Source organism: Colossoma macropomum, unplaced genomic scaffold, assembly GCF_904425465.1.
Source record: "Colossoma macropomum unplaced genomic scaffold, Colossoma_macropomum, whole genome shotgun sequence".
Classification (NCBI taxonomy): Eukaryota; Metazoa; Chordata; class Actinopteri; order Characiformes; family Serrasalmidae; genus Colossoma; species Colossoma macropomum.
This window is the reverse complement of record NW_023494791.1, coordinates 35,792,627-35,811,179: the sequence shown is the minus strand read 5'-3', so window position 1 is coordinate 35,811,179 and position 18,553 is coordinate 35,792,627. Positions and strand designations below refer to the sequence as shown.

The following is an 18,553-nucleotide window of genomic DNA, read 5'->3' as shown; positions in this document are numbered from 1 at the left end:
TTGTTCATGTTTGCATTGTCAGCACATAGTGGAGTCTAAGCTATATGACAGTGGTCACCAAACTTCCTCCTGGAGATCTACTTTCCTGAAGAGTTTAGTTTCATGCTGCCCATCAAGGGCTTCTGAAGACATTAAGTAGCTGTATCAAGTGTGACTGATTGTGATTAGAACTAGACTCTGCAGGAAGTTAGATCTCCAGGACCAGGGTTGGTGACCAGTGAAATATGGTAGTTGGTAGGTCAAAAAGAAATAAAAAAAAATCAATAGAAATGATTTATAAATGAAAATGGCAAACTGGCTTGCATGGATTACTCACAGCAAAGTCCGAGACAAAACTCCATTGCTGCATTGGCTGATTGTATGTGGGCTCAGTTCGGATCAGAGTGAGAGTGAAGGTTAGTCCAGGATGATCTGCCGACATCACCATGGATGACAGGCTGCTTCCTGTAGAAACGATAAGTCACTTTGTCAGAGTGACATTTTAAATCGAAACGAGGATTTGTTTCAAACCTTCAAGCAAATGGACAGGACCATGATTTAGCCCTTATTTTAAATATTAACTGTTTTTTTTTTTTTATGAAAATGTAATTCAATAAACATTAATGTTGGGGTACTACTTCCTGGAAAGGTAATCTCACTACTCATTGCTCAACATCTATGTTACTCAGCAAAAAACCTATACAAATCTGTACCAATTAGAAAGAACAAGGAAAATCCAATTCATGACTTTATTGAAAAAGAACCAGCCAATTACATTAAACATCATTTAAAAAACTTGTCACTATCCCGGCTTTTAATGAATAGCTCATGCTATTTTAAAGAAAAAGCTTAAAGAGTTGCCCCAGAGCTGGGCTTCTCTCTTCCACAGGACATAATTTGTTATCCATTAGTTTCACATCAGCATGAATAGATACTTCAACAGATTGCTCATGGAGTTCAAAACAGTGGAAAGTTTTTGCCCACACTCACTATCATATTTACAGTCAAAGTTGTGCAGTCAGCTTTTGCAGGTATCACACATTCACAATTTAGGTACAAGGATAATCTATATAGAGGAAATATATGCTTTAAAAGCACTGCATGTAATTAAACCTTCCAAGCCAATTCTGGGTGTATTTTGAAGCTCTGAAAAAAATCTGGAGCATACACATGCTTATTTCAGGCAAATACTATATAAAGGTACTGGCATGGTCTTCATATGCACTTTTTATAGGTGTCTATAGGGGGTACTAGAAGCTTTTATTCTCAGCTCTGCAATCTGCTACAGGATGTTGTGCACTTTGAAAAGGAAGATATACTGCATTCTCATTCCCATTGGCTACCAAAGCGATGACATCAATAAAGTGAAACGCAAGATTTCATTGGCTTGTGCTGAAGTGATGAATAAATTGAAAATCAATGAAAATGTATGTGATAAATCACTGAAAGTTATCCACACTTTGCAGAGAAATAATTGAACACTCATCTTTTCTGCTGAAGTCTCAAGAATCTGGAGTATTTTCTTTTTAAAATATTAGCAATAATGCAATACATTTCTTCCTTACAGGAAAAGGCAATCACATTACTGTAAAGTGTTACTTTGTACTACGTTACCCCCAACACTGATAAACATTAACACATTTTCAGATTCCACAGGCACCAAAATGTGAATGTAAAGTCCAAAAGCTTGTTTTTAATGAAAAGATTGAGTCTTTAAAGTCCTAGCACAAAACACACTACTTGCTAGCATCACTTGGGAGCAAATTCATCACATACATCCACCAACATTCAGTCACCACTAGGTGGGAATATGGGACTGAGTGGATTGAATAACCCTGTTCCTGCCACACAGGAAGGTCATAGTCATTAGGTTGCAGGCCGGATATAGCAGCTAAAATAAATCTGGGACATGCAACTCAATAGGAGTCATAGAGGGGGCCTGTCAACATGACCCACTGGACACCTTCCTGTATACATGTGCGTATCAGTGTTAATGATCCTTACCTGGGTGAGACATGACAAACTGCCCCCTGAATCGTGCCTCTGTCTTGAAGTTGACAACCAGACGACCCTCTTCATTGATCCTCATACTGGTAGGATACATGGCACCTATGGAGATTTAATAGCACATAAAAAAGTTATAATATATAATATATACAATAATATATTGTTGGTAATATGTTCCTAAATGTAAATAGAATATATTGGAATTATTTACAGTAACTATATTGCATTTTATGATGGTACAGTATGCGGTCTTATAGCTAAGACATATATGGGAACATGTATTGAATACTTGTAAGGCAATTACTGCCATCTGTATTACAGCTCAAAGTAATACCATCATGAACATTCAGGTCATATATAGAAGTGCTGACAAGGTTTGAGAGCCTTATGGGAGCCATCACTATATGCATCATATGCTGTCCTCGTATACTTTTATTTCTTCATGCATATCTATATACAGATCAGCATCTGATCATTTATCATCATAGATGATGTTAAACCACTCTTGAGACAACCACAAGACTGGTCTGTTATTAGAGATAGACTACCTTGCAGTTCAGCCTCGGGTGGGCTACCAATACCATCCTGCCACAAGATGGCGGTATCGTATACAAACGTAAGACGCAGCTCAGACTGCAGGTCGAAGTGCTGCCAGCCACCAACAGCAACGGGAGAGTGGAACACATAGGACACGTAGAGAGGCACACGCAGAGTAACGTAGGACTGGACCAAGTTCAGCACCTGCACACATAAATAAAAATGTACCATAGCAAATAGTGTTACTAGTACTAATAATAGTTCCCAATTCTGGTTCTGGAGTTCCACTGCACTGTTTAGTGTTTTTCCTGCTGTAGCAGTGGTAGTGAGCCATTGAGTCAGATGTGTTGTGAGCAAAAACACTCTAAAATGTGCAGAGCAGATATTACAGGACTAAATAGCTGACATGTGAGTTACACCAGAGAAAACAAACATGATGCAATCTTATAGCCAGTCAGAACTGGATATGTCTACATCTGACCAAAAGCTGTAAAAAAAGAAGAACACTTAAAGGCACAGTGTGTAAAATTTAGTGGCATCTAGAAGTGAAATTGCAGGTTATTGTTACAGAGCCATCTAATTCAAGCTGCCGCTTCAATGCAAAACTGCAAAAGGCACTTTCTAGAGCCGGTATTTGGTTTGTCCATTCTGGGCTACTGGCAGTGAAACATGATTGCCTCTGTTGGAAGAGGACTTGCTCCCTATGTAGATATGAAGAGCTCATTCTAAACCAATGAAAACACAATAATTTGTAACTACAGGTTATTATACACTAATGAAAACAGTTTTGTATACTACATTCCATTTCTGCTAAATATTCCCCTGAATCTTAAAGACTGCACCTTTAACTTGTACTTTCACTTACTGGCCACTTTATTAGAAACACCCACCTTACAGGTCCACTATATAGGTGTATAGATTGATGCAATGAAATTTATGTGTTTTAGGAAGAGGCTTTAATCTTAGTGGTGCATTTACATGTTGGTGGTAGATGGAGGATGGCAAACCAGATATTCCATTTTATTTAACGGAGCAGCAATGGACAATTCAGCCTTGGCGGAATGATAAACACCAGCGGCAACATTCCGCTGACCACAGCGTTCAATTTTCTTAACACACTACTAGAAACATTAGCATGTGTTCAAAACATTTTGAGGACAAACTAGTGGATAACACCATTGCCCACTCACAGGGAGAAACACCGGCAATTATATCACCATATCAATGTTTGCATACTGTTGGCTGTGTACTGTTGCCAATTCTGATGGTTTTTCAATGCCAACATGTAAATGCAGTTTAAGGCATGGAGTTTGATTGGGTATGAAGGACTCAATAAGGGTCATATATTATTATTTGTGTTTTTATATGGTTTCTTAGTATTTCACAGTGTGCGCTGTGAGGCATGGAAACTCTTTCTCTCTTGGGCCACAGTCTCCTCTTTTACTGATGGTGTGCTGTTTGACACTGTTATAAGCTAAAACTTAGCTACTGTTCTCTCTCTAGCTCTTTCTCTCCTGCTTTCTCCCCTGATACAACAGTGTTGCTGGGGTTCTTGCACACAGCAATGTCACTGCTAGGCTGAAAGTGGTCCACTACCCAAAAATATCCTGCCAAGAGCGGCTCTGTGGTCAGAAATTGACCATTGATAAAGGGCTAGAAGATGGTTTACACAAATTGTGCATCAACTGTACATCAGCAAGGTAAAGCTACAAGGTAGGGGTTTCAAATAAAGTGGCTTTAACATGTTAACTTTTCTTACAGTAACCAATAAATCACCTCATTCCCCACAGCCCTCACCTGTCCATCTGTGCCAATGGATCCGCCGCACTCATTGAGCAGCTCGGACATGTCGTAGTAGCTGCTGAACTCCCACAGGCAGGCCTCCAGGTTGAGGTTACGGTAGAAGCGCAGGGAGTTGGCACTGCGCATGACCAAGCTGTACTGGTATGGCAACGTCTCTCCAATTATCTCTGGGTTCTTGGTGGCGTCTGTAATGAAGCCGTGGCCTGTCTGGATCTCATTGAAGTCCAGCAGATTGGAGCAACGATGATTCCCCACCCGTGTGCCATCCGGACTCAGAGTCAGCTCAAAGTTCGAGAGAGGACGTGTAGAGATGACGGGCAGCATGCCTGAATAAAGCAGACACAGGACCAGTGCATGAGCAAGATTGCAGCAGGACTGACTGCCCAGGTCATCTTTGTAGGGGAGTACAGCTCTAGCTCTGGAAGGCCACAGCCTTGCACAATGTTTTTTCTACTGTATTGCACCTGATTCAGCTGAGCTACTTATAAAAATGTTGAGTAGAGAAGTGAAAAGAGTAGTTGTATTGCCAGACCTTTTATTCTTTACTGTATGTTGAAGTAAATTATGCTAATCTAATCTGCTAAGTAAGACTCTACAAATGGGAGAAAGTGGTTACTAAGGCATCAGTTCCTTAACACACACCACTTGTCCTATTTCCTTTTTGTTTTTTTAACATATATATGGTTGTGAAAGGATGACACTCACCATCCATGTGAGGCATGGTAATGGTCAATTTGATGAGGTTGGGGTAGTCAGGGTCATCTGAGCCAGTGTAGCGGATTTTTGCTGAGAATGGCTCAGCACCAACAGTACCAGGAATGCGGGGCTGGCAAAGACCTACAGAAAAACACAAAAGGAGATTGAAGTTTTTGTCTCTGTGATGCTTACTTATTAAGCTATATTCACCTACTTCTGTAATATGAGTAAATTGTGAGTTGCTGAGGATAAGAGCATCTGCCAATGATAAATATAAACCTAAATGTGATACTTTTGATCAATTCCAATTTTTTGCTCAGATCAGATCTTTTGGCATTAACAGTTCATATTTGTGTTTGTCAGTGACTCATATCTGTCATTGTGTGAGAACTAACTATATCTCATTAACCTCGTGTGTGATCCATGTCCACTGGATGATACATATGTGTAGTAAAGTTGATTTCCAATCTGACTATTCTTTTTCTTTTTCTTTTTTATCAGGTATGCATGTCAAGACTATATAGGAAAGTGGATGAAACTGAGTTTAGAAAGATCAGATTTTTGTGTTCACATAGCTCCGGAAAAACATCTGATCTGCACTGGCCTTTATAAAGTGATAGGTGATAGGGCTGCAATGATTAGTTGAGAAAACTGGAAAGTAAAAGTTGAAACAAAGTTGAAAATGTGTTGACTTCAAAACAAAAACAAAAGTGTTGTAAAATATCCATATGATAATTTGCAGTACACTAGTGTAGGGGGCAAAATGGCTTCTATTGTTTCTTCTTTTAGAAACTGTAAGTTGCCACCCAAATGGAGCCTCACCCTCATCTCGGCCGATGGTCACGATGGGAGAGCTGAGTTCCAGCCCTGCATCACCATTGGCATTGAAGGCCCTGGCGGCGCACTGTACACGTGAGCCTGCCTGGAAGTAGATGGAGTCCAACGTGATGGATTTGGTGTTGGTGAAGAAGGTGTTGGTGTCCACTTCGCGCATGGGGCTGGTGACGCCGTCCGGCCCACTGGGGGCACTAACAAGCCAGCGGTACTGAGTCAGAGTGTCATTAATGTTCTCCACTGCACAGATGGAGCCTGTCTTGTCAAACTCTGAATATTTGGGGTTGCAGGCCTGAGGGAATGTAAGATTTCATTCTTGGTCAAACTGATCTTGCTTATTTGAGAAAAGGCTTCATTAGATTTGTATAGTTTGCTCTTCAGACACAGTTTAAAAAATAATAAGGGCAAGAGGAAGTGCAATGTAGCAGTGCTCAGACAGAAAAAAAGCAGAATATAAGTCATACATACTATATGTGTTAGTGTGTATATGTGTGTGTGTGTATATACTCACCGTCACACACACTACAGGGTATCCTGTTGGGGGATGGGGGTGCTCCTTTGTCCGAGCTGTATCATCATACATGAGCAGAGACACTACCTGAGGCACCGCGGGGAAGGTGACGTCAGCTACACTGTCCATCTCCTCAATGTACACTATAGCTTTGTTCATCTGAAGACAACAAGGAGAGGAAAACAGCTGACAATCAGCAATGTTTCAAAAATGCAACACAATTAACAACCACAGAAAGCTTTGCTATGAAAGCTAAAGCATTGAAAAAGCTGATTTAGGTTGATGTCAGTGTTAAATTCTAAAACACACTTATCAAGATTAAATATATATATATATATATATATATATATATATTTTGATGACTCAAATCAGATCTTTTGAGATGACTGTCCGCACTGTTATTTGCAAGTGATCAGATCAGATTTGTGTGTCCAGACATCACAAACCTATATGCGTGGGTTACTGTGGTAATGATGTAGGTGTCAGTAACTAAGTAGCTATGCTAGTGATGCAGCTTTCAAATGCAGCAGCAGGAGAGACGGAGGTGCACCATCTTGCCCTCCAAACTACTCAAAATTCTCAGAGATAAGAATGAATCTTTGGCACTCTCCTTGAATCCCAGCACTTCCGTCACTCTTGATTTGACATTATCGTTGTTTGTCGTATTGCAAGTGATGCAAAAGACACTTCAGCTGCTTTTCCACTGCATGGTATGTCTCGTCTATACTCGACTCTACTCACTTTTGGTGTCAGCTACTTTGTTTTCCACTGCAGATACAGTACCCCCTCAATGTAGATGGTCATCATAGCGATGCCACTTGAAACTGCTGTGTCATGAACTAGACAAACTTTGTTCAGAAGAGGCTGATGGCAGCAAGACAAAAGACCATGGGAAAAAAAGGAGAGTTTGGGAAATACTACATCTGAGTTTAGACTATGGTTCTGGTTGCTTAAACACACGTTAGCATGTGTTTATTGATCCTCTCCAACCATTTAGTAGTCTGCAGCATTTTTACATCAAATCGGCTCAGCTCTCTTGAAACCTCAACAGAGGTAATACCAAAAATAGTACCCAGTACCAGGTGCTAGATACCACGTTTGCCAAATAGAAAACCAAAAAAGGTGGGCATAGTTGAAAGATGAATCATGCAGTGGACAAGCTGCTTTTGAAATCCAATTCGAGCAGCCAGTGTGAACAGACTGAATCTGATTCCCATTTTGAACTACCTCCAAATGTAGTTTGGATCTGATTTGCAAAAATTGAATTTTGTGTGTTTTTTTGTTGTCAATCTGGATACAATCTGGATATGCCCAAATATTGATTTGGGCTGGCCTTCTGAACAAGCCCATAGTCCATCTTGAAAGCATAACATTTTAAACCAGAAACCATTATAACCATTTATAACATCATTATATAATCTAAACTCGGCTTTAAATTCATTAGGTTTAGTGGAATTTTTACTATACGTTGTGTAAAGTTTGTCCATCTTTGTGACAGTTGCTACAAATGAACGCTTTTATAGATGAAGCATGGATATGCCATTTCAATTCAACTGGTAGAAACTCTAGAAGCATGAGGAAGAACACTGAGAGGAACCAAAACTCTAAAGGAGAACCTCCCTAAGAGCATGATGAAGAACTATTAAGAGGAACCAAGACCCAAAAGGAGAACCTCCCTATAAGCACAAAAAAGGAATGCTGAGAGGATGCAAGAGACGAAGCAAACAGGAAACCCATCCTTCTCTTATTAAAGAGTGATAAAATAGATGTATCAGTGAAGAAAGTGATATAACTGCACATTACTACTTTAAATGTTACTTTGAAGAGCGCTGAGCTGACGGCTGTATGCAGCCATATGCACTCTGAGAGTGCAGCTCTGTTTATAGGTCAGTGAGTCCTCGGAGACACATTCATATTACACGCAACACAGAGGGAGACACTGGCCGCCTCTACAGGAGACAGAGACTGACCCCCGCTGACAGAGGCAGCTGCTGTGTGGCTATTTTAGCAAGTGAGGTAAAGGCATGTTACTCTGTGAGTGTGTGTATATGTGTCTGTATGTGTATGTTGTTGTGTCAGTGGAGATATTTATACAGTCGATGACCTCTAACCTGTGTCTCGGCCACCATGTATTCGTCAGGCTTTAGATGGACAGTAAAGGCCTCACGGATTTCCCTCTGTCCGTCATACAGAACCTGAACCTCCACTACGTGCTCCGTCTCTCCTTCTTTAAACTCCACATCTGTTGGGTTGAAATTAAGGTTAGGGTTAAGTTTAGGATTAGATTTAGATTTTGGATTGAAGTTAGGGTTAGAGTTAGAATTGGGATTAGATTTAGGAGAATCTATCACAATTTAAAATTCTGTTGCATTTTATAGACTTTCCACTTTCACTCCGTCAGTATTGGATTTGTAGTTTTGAGCCAGTGCATATAATCCGGTCTGCTGACCTTGAGACAGGGGGTTGTAGTCCTCTCCAGACGTGGCAGAGCCGTCTTTGGTGTGAACTCTCACCACGGAGACCTTGGAAGTGTCACCTAGGCGGAGGACGGGGATCTTCACTACGGCAATCTCCCCGGCAACCTGAGGCTCCCTCACGCTGTACTTAATCTCTGAGAATCTGATGATAGCCTCTGGAGGAGGGGAACACAAAAGGCTTGGGTTAAGTTTAGAGACAACGCCAAACTGTAGATATTAAACTATTATATGCAGTGTAGTCTGTCAGTTAGTCTAGAAGCATAAATGGTATATATATTTTACAACTTTATTGTATATATTTTCTCTCAGTTAGATAAAGTCAGCCACAGTCATACAAAGAGATTCCTGTCTCTATGAATGTTGAAAGACTAAAACTCCAAACAGAACGCTATAGTAATGTTACAGAAACATTGAATGAGTACTTTGTAGTGCTTGGCTCAAATAACAAAAAATGTCTTTTTTCAGCTTGTTCTGGCTACTGCACGTGTGCATGTCTCCACAAACAACAAAGGCTTTTTCCACTTGTGTCTTTTCCAGCAAGCTGATTGGCTCTTTTTTTTTACTGAAGGGCAGGACTTTCCCCCTTAAACAGACACCATGTTGAGTGTTACTCGCATTTTTCAACCAGTGAACTGTCTCCCCCTCCTTTATAATGTCTCTGGTTTAGATGTCTTTAGCTGTGTCCCAATTCAGGGGCTGCGTCTTTCAGAGGCTGCATTTGACAGCGGCGTGACTAGGCTTTCCCATTTCAAACGCTCCTTCATATGCGGCCGAGAAATGTGTCCTTCTTTTCCGTGGCAACGAAGGATCGAACAGGTGGATCCTTCGCCAGCCAACATATCCTGAGGTTCATTGCGTGCTGGCAAGGATCCAAGAACATGGCATAATCAGCAGAGGAGCGTATGGTGGCTGAAGAGTACAATTTTAAATATAAGTATTGCGAGTAGCTAACAACACAAATGTTAAAAAAAATTATCAGTAGTCGGCAGTGAAGTATCTCCTGCTCCAACAAATGAGAAAATAAAACAAAAATCTAACCTTTTCTGGCTCTGTCTTTAAAGAACGGTGTTTTCTGATGCAACAGTAAGGGCGGAAACAGCGGTGCTGTGACGCGAACAGAAAATCCGCTGTAGGGCAGACTGTCTTATTTCGGTTCAGCCTTCGAAGGACACGCATCCTTTGAAGGATGCAGCCCGTGAATTGGGACACACTATATATGATGATTATTAAGACACGTGCTTCAATAAAAGAAAGAATGAAAGAAAGAAAGAAACAAACAAATGTACTTCCTACTAAAATTCCACACTAAAAAAGAAAGGAAATGAAGAAATGAAGATTTCTGTGGAGGAGCTTGTCTTGGTCTTTTGTAGTTTTACGTGTTTTGTTTTAGCACACACTGCATTTGTGAACTCACTGTCTTTTTTGTCAGTGATGGTGACCAGAGCTTCCTTCTGCTCCCCCAGTGCAGCACCATATGGAGACTTGCTCTTGGGTGTTCCCAAAACCAGTCGGAAATCCTCATCCTCCTCATGAATAGAGTCATCCACCAAGGTCACCACACACGGCTTCTCATTTTCACCTGTGGACAAACACACAGGCAAAGTGTGAATTGTAAGAACTTATAAGGACAATTAGGTCATTGCTGTCAACAGAAATCTTCATAACTCTAACTTTTTATTATTCCATCTACCCCTAACATTGTGTGAACATTTCAGAGCAAATGGACCACTAGTAGCCCCCTTTTTTCATTTCTATAAGCTTCATTAATAGATGTTAAGAACATCTTGTAAAACTTTTCTTGGAGATAAACTTTTTATAACAACAGGAATTATGTTTACTTATCTACTTATTTGTTTTTGCACAATATATAAAGGTATGAATGGGTGCATGAATGAACGAATGAAGAATCAGATGGATGAATGATCAGAGACTTGCTGACCTGGCAGGAAGGTGATGATGGAGGCGTCAGTGTTGGGCCGCTCGTTGTAGTCCATCATGACCTGGGCGGAGCCTTGACGAGTATAACAGCGAACGGTGGATTTCTGGCTGATGTCACCGCTGCGGTACACCATGGCCTTCACCTGTCCATCAGCCTCGTCCACCTTGTACTCCGCATCCCTGAACTGCACTCTTGGAACTGAGAATACAGAACTATGAATTAAATACAGTGCTGATATAAAACATCACATCTTATGTCCTGCTCATTGAACAGCAAAACACTGTGACTCAAATCAATTTTCTAACTAGTTAAAGTCAGTAAGAGTTAGCAAATGCTCAAATTAACACAACTCTCTCCTTATGATTAGCCAGGACATGTTTGGTGTCTGAAGTTTGCATCAAATTTGGATTTTTATAGATACAGTATCTCATACAGTGTTAAAAACCACATAAGCAAGTGTATTTGAGATTACTAAACAACTGTACACAGGTTTGAGGCAACTGCTGATGATTTAGCAAGCAGTTTGCACAACGCTAATTGGTTGGTATAAGCCTCTATTACTTGTTAGCTACTTTTGCCTCGTAGCTCTAGGGCAAAACTACTCAAACTTCAGACACCAAACATGTCTGATCATTTTGGGTAAAATTGTGTTCATTGTATTTTATTTTTTTCAGAACTATCCCTTTATTTTTCAGCTGTCCACTCTTTAACAGGATCGGATCATCTAGCTGAGGCTGGTGGACTCACGGTCAGTAACGGTGTCGTTGATGGTGATGACGGTTTTGCTGGGCTCTCCCAGCACAGCGTTCATAGGCATGCGTAACACCAGCTCAAACTTCTCTGGCCCTTCCAGCTCTGGACGGCCCAGGTCATCCAGGATGGTCACACGGAATGTCTGCATGGTGACGCCAGGTGCAAAGTCCAAGTTACGACTGATGCCCACGTAATCCAGACCCGCTGGAGACAGAGAAAAAATCCATTCAGATGCAATCTATTTACTAAAGAGATCTCAAATTATAAATATGTTCTTTTCACACCTTTATCATTTCACTTCTTATAGTATAAAGTGCAAATCTTTCCTCCTGCAGTACTAGACTTTTTACCTTCTGCTGAGACGGGCTCACTTTTCCGCGAGCGTACAGTGACGGTGGCTGTTTTGGAGAGGTCAGTGCCTGTCCTCCACACTCTCACCTCCACATAGCCCGCACTCTCATCCACTGTGTACTCAGTCTCTCCGAAATACAGGGATGGCTCTGTAAGGCACAAAGTTTTCCATCAATAATGGTCATCACCATCATTCATCAGCTTAAAACCCAATGCAAAACAGAATAATGTATAAATTTCTACTTAAATTTACATTTAGATCAATATGTACATTTCACTGGCAGATTGTTCTTACTTCAGACTTTTATTCACCAAATATCTGCATTTCCTTTCTTAGTAACAGCACATACAATTTGTCATCTAAGCCATTTGTGTACTGTTACTTATTGTTTAGAAATGTTGCCATTATTTTTGAATTTCAAACGATGATGTTATTACTTAGCTTTACAAAACTGCCTTAGCAAGACAATCATCATTACATAGTAAAACATTTGAACACGACTCATTGCAATGATTATTAGTTCTAACCACACAATCTGAAAAACATACATAATAAGATACTCATTAAACAAACATCTATGACAGTCATTCACAACTTAATTCTGTATTAACGTGCCTTTGCTTGCATGGACCCTAGAGCCTACTGAGTGATGGGACCAGAAATCAGTGCATGAAGTAAATAGCTTGAAACAGTACATAATGTACAGTATATAAGAAACTGGTTTTGTTTAAACCTATTTTTTAGAACTAGTCTGATCAGCTCAGTGGACAGCTAACAGGCAACTGGCTCCCCTGTTAATATTCAGTGTTAAGCTCTGAACTGAACTCTGTAAAACTGCAACAAACAAAGTGCATAATATGTTACAAGCTTCTTATGTCTTACAAGCTTCAAATCATCATGTTTTTGGTCTGCCGTAAGAAGTAGCAAAGCTAGTGTGGGAAAATAAATGCGTGGCACTGCTTCCACCATTAAATGCTGATGTAATACAGGAAATCACCTAGAGGCGCTAGCAGAAATTAGCATTATGGCTCTGGTATTTCATAAAGATGCTACTTTTAAGGTGAAAGTTTTAGCCTACACTACAAAAATTACATTTGTTGGTGGAGGAATTGTATATCATGTTATTCTATAAACAATTTAATATATTATCATGACTATTGATAATACATTGAATTGTTTATAGAAAATTTGAGTATTTCATTTTATTAATGCAATAAGCCACTCAAGTCCACGAGTAAAGGGTTTTAACCCTTATCACACCTTACCTATGATAAACTCACTGTAAAGTACAGCCTCTTTGGGTGTATTGCTTCAGTTTAAGACAATGTTTCTAGGCTTTTTTGCTTTACTGCTTTGCTTCTCACTGAGTGCAGTATACAGTCCTTTCCCATCAGTCACTAGGAATGTCCAGGTGAGTCAGGCCCATGTCTGACCCATTAGTGCCTCTGACAGACTCCTTGTGTCATCACCCCATAAGAGCACAGGAAACTACTGTCGCTGCCTACATCCTGCCCCAAGAGACAGTCTAGACAGCTCTGGCCGATAAAGCTAGCCAAGACACTCTATATTATGTGCATGTGAAAGTAGAGCAAAGGAGGGCAGAAGTAGAGGGGAGTTGGGGGGGCATAAAGGGGTTTAGACTGGGAAACACACTGCTCCCACAAATGTCCTATAGAAGACAGTCCGAATATATGCAACAATAAGATCCCAGCTTTGGCTTAAGTCCAATCAAACTTTCCACACCCCCCGTTCTACCCTTACCACACACACACTGAGTTCTTAGACCCACCAAGAAGTCTGGCCAGAGCTGTGGTCCACATTGTGTGTGTGAATTCTTCTCTGTCACGTTAGACTTGTGGAGTGCAGAAATGTACATACATTATTTAGCCATAAATCTCTCTCAGGGTTGGGTTCACCCTCATTTGTCTTTCAGTGGAAGGACATTCAAAAGGAGAGAGGAGAGACCACCATTGAAAGAGGGGGATGTGGCTTTTAATCATGACTAAACTGCAGAACGACACCAGCAATGACCCAGTATCGCGAAAAGACAAAACTCCAAATATAAATGCTGATTGTAGATTCAAAAGAGAAGGTGGCCAGATATGTTTTCATATAATTGCTGTAACAAAAAAAGAAAAAGAAACTAGGTCTGTTAACTGTTAAAATAATTGCATTATTTTGTGCAATTAATCATGTTTGCCTCCCTTTTTTCTATTTAAAAAGCAAAGCATTTTGTGACAGCTACATAATTATGTCATAAATGAACGTATTTATTAATAAATATCAATTCAATAAGATTATTTTTTATCATGTTAACGCAGAGTTCACATGAATCTGAACATGTAAATCATGTTATTCCATAAACTGAACATCATCGACGTCCAGTGACTGCATGTTGAGTGTACATATCATACATATCTTATAGTTGCTGTCAGAACAAAACCTTGTATCCGTATTTTTGTCATTTTTTTAACATCATTTGAAAATGCCAGCAGCTGTTTACAGTGCCACAATTTCATGATGAATGGAGCAATAGAAATGCTATGAAATTACATAGAAAAAAATGTGGTTCCATTAACTCCTTTTCCTTCTCTAGTAAGGTTGCAATTTTGAAGATACAAGGTTTTGTTGCAACAATTAACAACAGTTCCAGTTAACAGTCAGCAGTCAACTGTTCTTTCTGCTTTTTACTTGGTTATTGCTTTTGTTTGTTTTATTTGTTTGCAGGTTGTTGATTTATTTGTAGTCCTCCCACAGGCACTGTCCAGTGTAGTCTCCTAAAGGTGTCCTCTAGGCTAATGTCACTGATATTTGGGTTATTTAAAGAATCAGTGGCATTTTGCTTACTTAAAAAACTCAACATACTTCGGTGATAAACAAATTCACACTGTGGTAGCAGCTGGAAATTACTTTGGTTTTTATCAAGGCAGTCATCAATGGAACTTAAAATCTGTACCTGAATGAGAGGGCTACAGTCACAATGTATTAGCAACATACAACATACAGCAGCTAAGCTTCAAGATGGAACTACATACTACATGCAAAACCTTGATTACCCCATAATATACCAGGTTTATTGCATGGCTTTTTATTCAGTAACTATTATTCTGTAAATGCATTAATCAGTAATGTAATTAAGTGTGTAATGATGGTTTGGATCTGCTGGTAGGTGCTGGCAATTTAAGATGTTTCTTACATCTTAAAATACCATTTCAGACACATAAGGTTTTCTTATTGTAACAACTTATCTGTTTTACTGACCAAATCTTTTATGCACAAATGTTCCAAATCCCTCTTAAATGATCAATAACTAAAATTAAATTAAGGAAAAGATAATAAATTAAAAAATTTCAAGGTACCAAATCTAGATTTGAGAAAACAGGCTTATAAAGTATAGTCCCATTTATTTACTTTGCCCAGCCCTATAGCTTTTAGCTAACACACACAAAAGGACTATTATTAGTTTCAGTCTCTACTTGTATGGACATGAGTCCATAAGCACTTTGATCTGGCCTTGCAGAGCTTTGTCGACTGTTATGGGCCCTCTTGGACTCTATTGAACTGCATCCTCTTGTTTTAGCCTATCATGTTACCAGACTTCCAAAGATGGCTTTAACATGGTGACAGAAGAAAAACTAGCATTCATTGAGAGCATTTAGTGCTTTCAAACACTGAAGGACAAACGATGGACAAATGAACAAAAACAAGTGAGCAACTAGGCAGAAACATGAAGCACAAACAAAACAAATGGAGACGATGGGGTCATGAAAGGACTTGTTGGTGTGTAAAGGTGGCCCAAAAAGAATTAGGCACGTACAGGCATCAAAGAGACAGCAAAGTGCAGATCAGCAACACGTGGTATGCAGTCCGGTTGGTGACAATATTTACACAAAAGTGCCAGGGCATAGAGAAGCTGGCCCTACTTGTAGAAGATAAGTGATAGAAGGTATTTTAAAGGTCATAACATAACACCGACTTTCTTTTAATCAAAATAATCTCAGTGCAGATTTAATCCTAAATGCTGTCTTAATCTTAAAGAGCACACTAACACACAACAGCCCAAACAAGCTCTTAGTTAGCTCGAGAAACCGCACTAAAAAAATGGACCGAAACATCTGTGGATTTTTTTTTTCAGATTTTTTTTTTCAGATGTGAAGCAAGAGTGGAGCTTGATTTTCTCCTCTCTCTCAAAGATGAGAGTTTTAAGTGCTGTTTATCTGATGGTGGCCTGCTATGTCTTGCACTGTTAAGAGTTCCATTTTCTTTATAACTTTTAATTGTTTGCATTCCAGTTTTGAAAACTGATGTTTTTTCACCTATTTTCCTTTTACTTTCCCATTTCTTACATCTAATCTCCTCAGAAATATCACCTGAAAATGGATAACTCATACTTCATGGCCAGTTTGACTGGAAATTTATTGTATGGAGGGAGGTCTGTTATTCTTGCACAGTACTGTATCTAACACAAATAGATCTACAAATTGCTCTAATGGTGTAAAAGAGTCAAAACATTCAACTGACAATAAAATAATAAAACCGAGGTATGCTTTGATGGTTTGATGCAAAATATGCACAACAACGGTACAGATCAGAATCTCTGTCTAAAACAATCACAAACAACTTTCCCATTGCAAGAAACATATACCAGCTGAGTTACCAACTTCTGATTATCTACCTAGGCTTCTAGACTTCTTCTGAGGTTTGAGTTTGATAGTCTGACCAAAGTTTTCTGACCTCTCTTTTATCTGTCCATTAGTTCCCCATCTAGCACAAGTTTACTCTCTCATTACAGACATTTATATAGGACTAACTAGATCAACTGATCTATAACTCTATGACTGAGTAGGAGTAGGAGAGAAGAACAGAAGCACTGCTAAAGAGAAGTTCTGTGTGTTACCGGATATCGCCATGTTTTTGGGCTGAGTTCAGAGAGCTTTTCCCTGTATAATACTGACATGAACTGAATCAGAATCTAATGTCTCTTGTTACCATTCTAGACTCCACATCATTAAATGACTGGAAGGGTGGAAAGCAGCCACATCCTGAATAACTCAGATCTTACATCAAAGGCTTGTGCCTTTCTTTTTTCTTTCTATAGCTCAGCAGCAAAAACAAAAGCTTTCATTCAAACACAATATCAGTAATCAAGGATCACGTGTTCTTTTTCTGCATCACAAGAAAGTCAACTTTCCTCTGCTGGTGCAGGTGAAAATAATGAAAGGGCCGTTTTTTCTAAAACAGGCTCTCGTAACTTAATACACTATAATGATATAGTAACTAATATTCATAGTCCAGCTCATAATTATTCATTATGAGTCCTCAGATCTCAAATTCATCTTAAATGTCATTTAGATTTGACTTAGTTTGAATATTTTTCTGTTATTATTTTTTAAAAGACACTGAATTCAAATATGTGACCAGAGGAACTATTTGCGTGGAATAAGTGGAATATACAATAAAAAACTGAACACAAATATTTTTGTTTTGAGGATTCTTACATTTGAGAACAGCCGAAGACTTTTATTTTGGCATACTTTATCCAATATTATTATACCTGATTATAATTGAGTCTTACTAAATTCAAACATGTGCCCTAAGGGTCATCATGGACAGATATATTACTCTGTATTGAACTATATGTACAACTCACCATCATCGCTGTCTGCCAGGATGACTACCTTAGCGCTGGGGAAGCTGGCCCCCACCTGGCCTCCCATGGGCATACTGAGTGACACGTTAAAGCTCTCCTCCTCCTCATACAGTGAGTCATCGATGATGATGATCCTACATGGCTTCTCCCGCTCATCCTTGTCAAAGCGCAAGACGCTGGTGTGGTCCTCAGGCCGAGTGATGTAGTCTGAGTAAGAGAGCACCGTGCTGGGGATGGTGCCGGTGGCAGTTCCTGAACAAGAAGTGATATAAAAGAACCCTTAACCTTGAAGTTCAGGCTTATTATTCAGTTATTTATTTATTTATTTTTTTTATCTATTTGTGATGGTTAGGTACATGCAAGGTGTTGTAAGGCAAAATAGTCCCCAAATATTTTGTTTTTAACACTTTTTTCACTTAATTTATTCTTTTTTTTATTATTTTTTTCTTTTTAACCTACTTTACCACTATCAGTTGCATATAAAAACTCAGATGACCTGTGTGGGTTCACTGGTGGTGCTGGATAGTGAATAAAATAACTAGACTGTATTACACTTATATTACTACGTTGTGACCCCTGGTTCCTATCACCACCACTATAGAAATTCAAGCCAGCACATTTCTCTTCAGTGAACCATTTCACATGAAATCACTCTGAATGACATCTTAATGTCAGAATTATTCACCTTTAAGCACACTCCCATCCAAAATTGCAAAACATTAAGCTTTTGCTGGTCATAGATTGACAGGTAAATCGGTAAAGTAACTAAATATGGAGAACTTTTGCCTTTGATTTCTTCAAATGGTAAAGTCTTGAGGGTAAACTTGCAGACAGCTCTTTAAAGAAAGAGTCAATCATGTTCCACTCAGCATTGGTGGCTTCAAACAGTTGGAAAACATTGCCAAGCTAGTTGGTGCTTAATATGAGACCAAATATTCTCTATAAAGTTTAAATCTGATCAGGCCAAAAACATCAGTAAAAACCATTAGTATTTTGGGCTAAGCCCATTTTTATG

At 39.3% G+C, this 18,553-nt stretch overlaps 1 protein-coding gene across 1 annotated transcript in view; it reads right to left on the bottom strand.

Moving 5' to 3' along the window:
- Positions 1-18,553, bottom strand: part of frem3 (Fras1 related extracellular matrix 3) — a 53,728-nt gene that overhangs the window by 5,980 nt on the left and 29,195 nt on the right. The window contains exons 6-19 of the mRNA XM_036574943.1: positions 17,539-17,790; positions 11,887-12,036; positions 11,531-11,740; positions 10,784-10,981; positions 10,259-10,423; positions 8,817-8,999; positions 8,479-8,609; positions 6,368-6,526; positions 5,845-6,148; positions 5,032-5,163; positions 4,321-4,652; positions 2,535-2,727; positions 1,984-2,088; positions 317-444 (exon numbers count right to left, since the gene is read on the bottom strand). Coding sequence (XP_036430836.1) covers positions 317-444; positions 1,984-2,088; positions 2,535-2,727; positions 4,321-4,652; positions 5,032-5,163; positions 5,845-6,148; positions 6,368-6,526; positions 8,479-8,609; positions 8,817-8,999; positions 10,259-10,423; positions 10,784-10,981; positions 11,531-11,740; positions 11,887-12,036; positions 17,539-17,790 — 2,642 coding nt within the window. The remainder of the gene's footprint in view (positions 1-316; positions 445-1,983; positions 2,089-2,534; positions 2,728-4,320; positions 4,653-5,031; positions 5,164-5,844; positions 6,149-6,367; positions 6,527-8,478; positions 8,610-8,816; positions 9,000-10,258; positions 10,424-10,783; positions 10,982-11,530; positions 11,741-11,886; positions 12,037-17,538; positions 17,791-18,553) is intronic.